This window comes from Echinops telfairi, unplaced genomic scaffold (assembly GCF_000313985.2).
Source record: "Echinops telfairi isolate 266 unplaced genomic scaffold, ASM31398v2 ScPeMD7_23;HRSCAF=83, whole genome shotgun sequence".
Lineage (NCBI taxonomy): Eukaryota > Metazoa > Chordata > Mammalia > Afrosoricida > Tenrecidae > Echinops > Echinops telfairi.
Window position 1 is genome coordinate 10,185,884 of NW_022103920.1, and position 9,905 is coordinate 10,195,788.

General features: G+C 56.3%; 1 protein-coding gene across 1 annotated transcript in view; it reads left to right on the forward strand.

Moving 5' to 3' along the window:
* Window positions 1-9,905, forward strand: part of SLC13A4 (solute carrier family 13 member 4) — a 39,135-nt gene that overhangs the window by 25,175 nt on the left and 4,055 nt on the right. Inside the window, exons 9-15 of the mRNA XM_045288920.1 lie at window positions 1,638-1,757; window positions 3,929-4,030; window positions 5,554-5,655; window positions 6,499-6,599; window positions 6,716-6,840; window positions 7,954-8,115; window positions 9,545-9,682. Of these exons, the coding sequence (XP_045144855.1) occupies window positions 1,638-1,757; window positions 3,929-4,030; window positions 5,554-5,655; window positions 6,499-6,599; window positions 6,716-6,840; window positions 7,954-8,115; window positions 9,545-9,682 (850 nt within the window). The remainder of the gene's footprint in view (window positions 1-1,637; window positions 1,758-3,928; window positions 4,031-5,553; window positions 5,656-6,498; window positions 6,600-6,715; window positions 6,841-7,953; window positions 8,116-9,544; window positions 9,683-9,905) is intronic.

The window sequence follows — 9,905 nt, forward strand, 5'->3', positions numbered from 1 at the left end:
GGCTTGGGGGCATGTGTCTGTCTGGCCACTGAAACCGCAGGGTTGGATGAGATGGCTTGGGGAGACTGTGTAGACTCTGGACGGCAGTGGGCATAAACTTGAGGAAGGAAGGAGGGAGGGAGGGAACATCAGTGGTTCCGCAGAACCTAAGCCTCAAGGAGCTTCACCTCATTTTTCTCCCTCACCCCATTTTCCTCTGGCCAGCCTCTGAGCTCCTGGTTCACTATGTGATTAGGCCAGTCCATCTTCCCATAGTCTACTTCTTGGGTGATAAAAGGATGCATACACGCGTGTCAGGGGCTTCCCTGCACCTTAGTTAGCCATTGCCGCTATAACAAAAGTACCACAGGTGGATGGCTTGAACAGACAGAAACATCATTTCTCACAGCTAGGAGAATAAAAGTCTGAGTTAGGGGGTCAGGTCTCTCTCTTGTGAGGGGAGATGCTTGTTCTTTTCGGCTTCTGTTCCTCTCTCTGTTCTTTCTCGATCTCCCTCATCTGTGCTCTTTGATATCTCAAAGGCGATTGGCTTCAAACACACCCTACACTGGTGTACTGCCTCATGAACAAAGTGAGAAATCCCTTCGTCCAGGTAGAATGTACACCCAAAACAAAACCCATCGCTCCTTTCAGACTCAAAGCGAGCCAACAGGACAGAGTAAAACTGCCCCTATGGTTTCCAGAGTGATCTCTCCAGCACTGACTACCGCATTTTTTAAGTCTAGCTGGTTTGTCCAAACCACTGACCTTTCGGTTAGCAGCCAATCACGTAGCTCCTGCACCACCGCGCCTCCTTGTCCACCTGTATAAACCTGCTGCCATCGGGCCCACTCCAATCTCAGGAACCCTACCTGGGGTTTCCAAGCCTGCACATTTTTACCAGGGGTGACAGCCTCATCTTTCTTCCTGGGAGTTGCTGGCGAGGTTGAGCCACCAGCTCAGTGGTTTAAAGTGTGGTGCTTAACCCACAGTGCCACCTTTTTCACAGGTGGAAGGCTGAGGACATTGCTTGATCCTTTCGACGTTCTGTTGGGACACCTTCCTTTGGAATGGACACGAAGATGGGTCTCTTCCAGTTAGTTGCCCAAGTAGCCGTCTCCCAAATTTCTTAACATCCACAAGGGAATGTTTCCATTGCTGCATCTGTTTATTGAAACGTTTCCATGGGGACGTCAGTAATTCCCGGAGCATGCTAGCTCAGTGCAAATGCCTTCCGTGCCACGTGGGCATCTTCCTTCAACACCATCTGTTCTGGACCTTAGGCTACCTCTTGAAATGAGCAAAAACTATATATTCAAGCAGGTCTGCCAAGACTTGACCTCAGATTGCTCACCCCTGCTAACTTTAGGTTAGCATCTAAGTGCTTAACTGTTTGTGCCACCAAGACTCCTTATAGACCTCTATCAACATCAAGTTTGATTGCTTAGATGCCCCTTTTTAGCTAAAGTCACAGTTCTTTGTTGGGCCCTGTGACGGTCCCATAAGCTCATGATTTTTAGATGATGGGTATCGTTTGTAGATATTGTTATACCTATACCTGACCCTTCGCTCGGGGGTGTATCTTACTTACTAAGGCATGTCTACTCCATGCGGTAGTCCACCCTTCTCTAACCACTGCCCTGGCTCTTTACCTCCAGCCAGTACCCAGCCGCAGAGGTGGTCAACTTTGGCACATGGTTCCTCTTCAGCTTCCCCATCTCCCTCCTCATGCTGGTGGTCAGCTGGTTCTGGATGCATTGGCTGTTCCTGGGCTGCAAGTAAGTTTCCAGGGCTCTGCAGATGCCTGGACTCTCCTCCAGGGGACGCTGCAGAACGGCTGGCGTGGACTCCATCGGGAGCCAGGCACTCTAACCGTCCAGAGACTGGCCTTTTCAGAACAAGCGATACACTGGAATGCTCTCCCAACTCATCGGTTAGAGGGCCTCTCCGATTTCTAAAAAGAAAGTCTGCGTTGGCAATTGTTTACCGTTGTTTCATCGCTTTCAAAGTGTGTAGGGTAATTCCAACTCACTTCAAAATTCCACTAACTCCCCGTTGAACTTGACTTGAGCTCCATTTTATAGACACAAGAGGTTTCTACAGCATAATATGTATGGTCTGTGTTCACACCTAAGGGGACCCTGGTAGCGTAATGGCTTCAGCATTGGGCTGCTAACCACGAGGTCATCCGTTCAAAACCACCAGCTGCTCCATGGGAGAGATGACCCACAGGGACGGTTCTGCTCTCCCTAGAGCGTCGCTGTGAGTCACAGTCCACTTGAGGGCAGCGGGTGGACAGAGGTGCACACCCCTGTCAACATTACACATGTCGTGGCCGTTGGTCTTCCTACCCCTCTGTTGAGGAAGCCTTTTCTGCATCACCACTCATCTGCTCCAAAGTGACCCACCTCAGACTGGTACGGGGAAGATGTGTAGGATATCTGGGTCATGGTCCATGGACCCCAACATGCCACCTGGTCAAGGAACCTTTGGTGAGCTGGCTTTAATCTCCTGAGACTGTTGCCGCATCCCTGGGAGCTGCTGCACACCTCTGAGGGTGCAGCGCCGCTCAGAGAAAAATGAAGGGAAAACCTCTCCCCACTTTCGCCTCAGACAAGCCCGATCTCTCTACGTCATAGGTGGAGGGTCTTGTTTTTTCTTGCCATTTTGGAGATTTATAGCACCATTCATGGGCCACACTGATCAAACATTTCAGTCACTCACCCCTCAAAGGCAAGGGGCCCTGGTGGCAGAGTGGTTACACATCGGGCTTTGAACCACAAGGTCAGCAGTTTGAAACCCACCAGCACCTCCGAGCGAGAAAGATGAGGCTTTCTACTCCCATAGAAAGTTACCGTCTCAGAAACCCACAGGGGCCGCTCTACCCTGTCCCACAGGGGATGAGTTGGAATCAGCTCAAGGGCAGTGGGGGTGAGAGTTTAATAGTTAAGGCTGGTATTGATTTCTTGGGCCTTTTACGATCCCCGGGCTGGATGTCCCCCACCCCTGCTGTGCATTTACGAGGGGCCCTCAAAAGAGTTCATGCAGAAGTGGAATTAAGAGGGAGTGGAATCTTTCCATGTCCTATTTGAATCCCCGCCCCCAGTCTGTGCGCCTGCAAAACACAAACATCTCAACAGCCCCCCACATAGACCCCATCATGCTGATGATTCATACGGACACAGAGCCAGGTATCTAGAAACCAGACCAAAGCCAAACTCCCTGCCATCAAAGTGATGCTGACTCACAGAAACCCTCCTATAGGGCAGGGTAGGACTGCCGCTGTGGGTTTCCGAGACCGTTACTCTTTACAGGAGCAGAAAACGTCTTCTTGCCTAGAAACAGCCCGATAGAAACACAACTTGCCGAAGCCCATGAGATAAAAACCAAAAAACCAAACTCACAGCCGTTGAGTCAACGCTGACTCATAGTGACCCCCTGGGGGATTCTGAGACTCTAACTGTTCACTGGAGCAGAAAGCCCAGTCTTTCTCCCTCGGAGCTGCTAGTGGTTTTGAACTGCCTACCAGGCGGATCACAGCCCAATTCGGAAACCACTACCCCACCAGGCAGCAGCCCCTTCGTTAACCAGCCACTCTAGGGGTCTTGGAGTAGGACTGTGTCTGAGCCCTGGGGTCCTCAATGGCTGGTTTGGTAGGGAGGTGGACAGCCATGCCTTTTTTCCAAGGCACGTCAGGGTGGACTCACTGCCCACCTTCTCCAAGCCCACCAGGCGTCTGCACCTGCGGGCTCGCAGCTGCACCTCAGAGACTGACCCGGTGTCCACAAAGGACAGGGAAGGAGCTGGTTGGAGAGCGGCTGTGTGGCCTGGCTGAGGAAAGGCGAGGGGCAGAGGGGGCTCCTGGAGGGGACGGTGGTGTTAGGGTCACTTCCTTACACAGCCCCTCCAGCGAGCTTCCTTTACACCTGTGCATCTTCCCCCTCGGCAGTTTCAAAGAGACCTGCTCTCTGAGCAAGAAGAAGAAGACCAGAAGGGAAGAGCTGTCGGAGAGGAGGATCCGGGCGGAGTACGAGAAGCTGGGCGACCTCAGGTAAAGCGGGCAGCTGTCCACCCTCTGTCCTCACCCGTGATGTCACACAGACGCAGCCTTGTTCTCGCCCATCTCGGGCGCAGGTGGTACTTGCCTCGACTGGAATATAGGCACTTAGAAGCGGCCAGGCTGGCCTGGATCTCGAGCGGCCGCCCTTCCCAGTGGCCGTGGTGGGGACGGTGCAGTGTCGGAGGGAGGGGTAGCTTTTCCACCCGTTGGGAGCAGGCTGGAATCTTTTCAGCGTCCAGAGTCCCCCTCCCAGAGGTCCAATGGTCACTGCTCGCCAGACAGCAGACTGTACTATTCGTAGGAAAAGGCGGCATTACCCTCAGACGTCAAGCTAGAAAGTTCCAGAACCCGCTCACTGCCGCAGCCATTGCACTCGCTTGTCCGAGGTGACCCTGCATCCTCTCGCGAGGCAGATCTCCTTGTGTGGCAATTCGCTGAGCTCCGAGGAGGTGCAGACGGTTAACACACTAGGTCTCCAACCCAAAGGTTAGAGGTTCAAGTTTGTACCTTGGAAGAAAAGCCTGGTGCTGTCCCGCTGAAAAAGCCAGCACGGAAGCCCTGAGGGCACGCTCCGGCTCGGGCACAAGGGGGTGTCGTGAGTCGACAGCAACGGTGGCGGCGGTTTATGTCAGTGGGCACGTACCACTGGGACGGGGCTCAGACAGCAGCGGCGTGGCTTTTAGAAAGCCTTTCCTCGATCAACATAATGCACTGCGTTCGTTGTGGAGAAATCTTAAATACAGAAAAGAGAGAGAACCTGGCCTGCTGGCACCTCCCACTGCCACCCTGATGCCACTCCACGGCTCTTCTTGTACACAGTCGCCTGGGGGCTTGGGGGGTAAAACTCCCTGCAGACCCACTGTGGTTTTCTCTCACTCCTTTTCCACGTGGCCTCTGCCAGGCCCTGTTCTCCTGTGTTGGTCGCTTTCCCCGATACATGAATGGTCTCTGTTTCCACGGAGATGCAACTCCTGGGGCACGCTTGCTGTCTGTGGTGGGCTGTTCCTGGGGTTGCAGGCACAGTGGGTTAGGAATTGCGCTGTGAACCACAGGGTCAGCAGTTGGAAACCACTGGTGGGCTTTCTGCTCCGGTAAAGGTTCCTGACTCAGAAGCCTCCGGGGCTGCTCCCTCTCCCCACCCCCCGCTGCCCTCTAAGTTGGGTGACATGGTAGCGAGTCCCTTTTGCCACATGAGCATGTCCTGCCCTGTTCTTGGGCTCCTGGACCCTCACAGAGCTTCCCCACGCCAGGGACCCACGGGGCCCCCTCCTCAAAGGCTGTGTCTTCTACTGTTTTAACTTTTCCCGTGGGCCATCCCGTGCCCGCACTGTCCCCACCTCGCCTCTCACAGGAGCACTGTTCTGACGTCACCCCAGGCCTCGTCCTGCTTCATGGGTAGGCAGGAACGACATGGCTCCTCTCCACTCCTGTGCCCAGGAGCACCCCACAGTGAAGGGTGGGGAGGCTAAAAGGCACGTCCCCGACCTGGAGGGTTCTTCTGCTTCCCTCGGCAGCTACCCTGAGATGGTGACTGGCTTCTTCTTCGTCCTGATGACGGTGCTGTGGTTCACCAGGGAGCCCGGCTTTGTCCCCGGCTGGGACTCCTTCTTTGAGAAGTAAGTGTGGCCACTGTGTCCTCAGGAGCAAGCGCCTGCTCCCAGTTCTTCTTCAGAGCCTCCTGGGGCAGACATGGAGCCGGGAGACCGGAATGGCCGCTCTCTTCAGGGGAGCTGCCGTCTTTGGTGGTTAAAGCGTTCGGCTCTCCCCCCAAAGAACCCACCAGAGTCTCCTCGGGAGAACGAGGAGGCAGTCTGCTTGCATGGGCAGTCACAGCCTCAGAGCCTTATGACAGGGGCAGCTCTGCGCTGTCCGACAGAGGCACGGAGTCAGATTCCATCCACTGCTAGTGGGTTTGGTGAGTCAGGGGAGGGAGGGGGGTTAGGCTTTGAGAGAGAGGGGAAAAAGAGGCATTGGTGAGCTAGTGTAGAAATCTCACCTCTCCCATAGTGACAGACCCGCCGGGTGAGTCCCAGCCAATGAGTCTCCATCCGGCCTGTCAGTGGAGGCCTGTGTGTGGCTGTGGTTAAGCTTCCAGACTGAGTGTGCAGGAAGAGAGGCCTGGTGATCTGCTTCTGACAAGGAGCAGTGAGAACCGTGGGTCCCACAGTCAATCTGCATGTGCTCACGGGGACAGGTAGGCCTGGCGCCTTTTGGCTCATGAGCTGGGGCTGACAGGGCAGCTGAGAACACATGCGCATGGGCCAGGCACTGCCTAAGATCACTGTGGCGTGTGATGACTATCAGGGAGGAAGTGTCACCTCCTGACTCGGTCTTAAGAGGGGGTGGGTCCTTGTGTTCAGAGTGCCGGCGGCGGGAGACCCCAGCCCCCGACCACCACCCGCCCACCTCCCCCAGGGCAGCCCTGACCCTCCCTCCGTGACTGCGCTTCTCTCTGCTAGGAAAGGCTACCGCACGGACGCCACTGTCTCTGTCTTCCTCGGCTTCCTGCTCTTCCTGATCCCCGCCCAGAAGCCGTGCTTTGGGAAGAAGGCTGGCGATGGTGAGGGAGGCGCTGGGGCCGGCTGGGGTGGGAGGAGTCCCAGCCCAGAGACCCCGTCCCCGTCTGCAGCCGGCGGTCTCTCTGAGCCCGGCTCTGCTTCTCTGTCCCGTGAGCAGAGGATCCGCAGGAGCCCTGGAAGGGGTCGGAGCCCATCATCACGTGGAAGGACTTCCAGAAGACCATGCCTTGGGAGATTGTCATCCTCGTGGGAGGCGGCTATGCGCTGGCCTCAGGCAGCAAGGTACCACCGGTGGTACTCGGCAGCACAGGGAGGGTGCCACCAGGAGGGAGACTCCCTCCAGCTGCTCCCCCCTGCCTGTCCCTGAGCAGGGCCCACTGTGGGGCAACAGGGGCACCATGTGGGGCTCAGGTGCAAGTTCCCAGCAGCTGGAGGTCAGTGGCGAGCACAGAGAGGGGGCAGGGGGTGCCTGCCGGGGAAATGGCTGCACCAGTGAGAGGGCTGAGGGGCTGTGGCCAGTTGGCTGTGCATTTGCCAGGAGGTGGCCAGGAAGCCGGGGGGCAGGAGGCAGCTTGGGCTTCACAGCCGTGGAAAATGAATGAGCTCGGGCTCAAGGGCTGGAGTCGGAGCGTCGGGTTTCCGGACATCATCATGGAAGTCAAAGCCAATTGGCCATAGAAGGGAGCCTACATAGCGGACAAAGCCTGGCATACTTGTTGGGGGGGGGGGGGCTGCTCCAAAGCTCAGTGGGGCACTTGTTCTTCGAGGCAGGCTCGGCCCTCCCTGCTGGGGTCTGAGCACCTCCCAACCACCTGCTGGGGTCTGAGCACCTCCCAACCAAGCAGACGATCCCGGACAGTGAGAGCCATCCCGCTGGTGGCTGTGCATGGACAGGTGTTGCTAATGGAATCCATGCAGATGTCTGCTGGAGAGGGTTGTCCAAAGGCCCTGGTAGATGACAGGCCCCCGTGCCGGCCATGCTGAGTGTGTATCTCCATCAGGGGGGTGCTGAGGCCAGAGAACAGTCTGACCCCCTCCCACGGAGATGGGCTTAGCTCCTTCCTCCAGGCTGCATTCCTCTTGTAAAACTTCCAGGGTGCAGCCCGGCCCGCCCCTGCCCCCAAAACCACAGGAGAGGCTACCACCCAAAGACACCAGAAACATCTTCTTTCTCTGTGATAAGAGAAAAGGAGTCCAAAGGCAGAGTTGGGGAGGACGCATGCCCTCTGGGGGTGCTGGTGGACTGCAGGAGCGGCCTGATCCTAAGGGACAGAGGGGGACAAGTGAGATGGCCTGGGGTCCCTGCTAGCCACCTCATCCACCCGCCTCCAGTCTGCGCAGTCCTGTGGGGAGGGCTGTCCCAGCTCCCTGGTCACAGGCTCACCCTCCCCACAGAGCTCCGGCCTCTCCTCGTGGATCGGGCACCAGATGCTGTCCCTGAGCAGCCTCCCGCCATGGGCCGTCACCCTGCTGGCCTGCATCCTGGTGTCCATTGTCACCGAGTTTGTGAGCAACCCGGCCACCATCACCATCTTCCTGCCCATCCTGTGCAGTCTGGTGAGCACACAGGCTCCAGGGAGGCGGGGGCTGAGGGCTGGGGTCTCAGTCCCCTCCTCTGGCCACTGCCCACCCCCCACCACTGCCCTTCACGGTTGGTGTTCAAACGAGAAGTGAAAATGAGGTTTTCCCAGGAGCGTGGGATGACTTACTAGATGCATGAATCCAGCAGACACAGGGTCTGGAAGCCCTCTACCTACAAACTGGAATTGGCTTCAGGAGCATCGCAACCAGACCGCCCCCAGCAAGAGTTACAAGCACCCCCACCCCCAGACCCCAAAGACTGGGCAACAGAACCACATCACCCCAGGGTCTCAACTCTTCACAACCAGCCCCCATGCTTCTCTCCTCAGATAAGATGCAACTAGGGTAATAGGAGGTGACCTCAGAAAGGTGTAACACACGCACACACACACACACACAGCTGTGAAGAAAGACTGTGGCTGGGCTGATGTCTTTGCCATCTGCACCCAGTTTGGGTGTCCAGAGGGGCAGTCTGTGTAGGGTCAGCCAGGCCAGCCCTGTCCTGTGCCCTCAGGCTGATTTGCTAGTGATAGGAAAATGGGCAAGGAATAGCTGATAGATGTTGAGGGGTCCCTGCCAGCCCTAGAAAAACACACAACCCCACACTGCACCTGCCCCACTGTTAGGTGGCACCTAGGAAAGAAAGTTCCTCCCCTGTGCCCCCTCACCTCACCCAAGTCCTCCCTGTTCCCCAGGCATTGGCTTCCCCAGTGCTCAGGCATCCTGTGGGTGGGAGCAAGTGAGTTCAGTCTATGAGAACTTGGCATAGTTGAAGGCAAGCTAGCCTGCAGGCTCCAGTCCCACAGGATCTTAGCAAGAAAAAAGCCTTAGCTCTTCCTCCCAAGGAGGAGGGGCTCCCAGCTTCCATCAAAGCAGCCGATGCACAGACAGGATTTTTGTTTGAAGAATTTCTCCAGCTAATACTAAAGTTTGAAAGCCAGTTCCATAGACCAGCACCCAGAAAGTAAGCACCCCATAACTAGGAGGTAGCTCAGAACCCATACTCATGGAAGTGCACAGCATTTACCCACTAGGCCACACTGTGGGCCAGGGCCACTGACCCAGCATGAGTGTCCAGAACGGCAGCACTGAAGCACATGTGTGGTGTGAGTGAGCACAGGGACTGAACTCCGCAAGTCTAAAGCATGTGTGTGATATGAGACAGGGTGGAGCTTCACATATGAAACAGCATGTGTATGGTATGAGCACAGGTTGGAGCTCTGTGTGCTTGAAGAGGGTGTGTGGTGTGAGCACAGGGACTGAACTCCGCAAGTCTAAAGCATGAGTGTGGTGTGAGCTCACAGATGGAGCTCCGCGAGCCTGAAGTGTGTGTGGTGTGAGTGCAGGGATGGGGCGCCACGAGTCTGACCTCAGCCTGATGTCTGTGCTTTCTCTATGCCCACAGTCCGAGACGCTGCACATTAACCCGCTCTACACCCTCATCCCGGTCACCATGTGCATCTCCTTTGCAGTGATGCTGCCCGTAGGCAACCCTCCCAATGCCATTGTCTTCAGCTACGGGCACTGCCAGATCAAAGACATGGTGAGTTCCCAGCCTTCTCCAGAAGCATATTCTCTTGCCGCGACGCCCCTGGTGTGCCCGCACTCCGTCTGGTGTGGTGGAAAGAACCACCGGTGCCAGGAGAACGGCTTTGATGTGTCCTTGTCAGTCGCCATCGAGTTGGCGCTGACCGGTGGCGACCCTGTGTGTACAAAATAGAGCTGCTCCCAGGGCTATCGAGGCTGGGACCTTTCAGAAGCACACC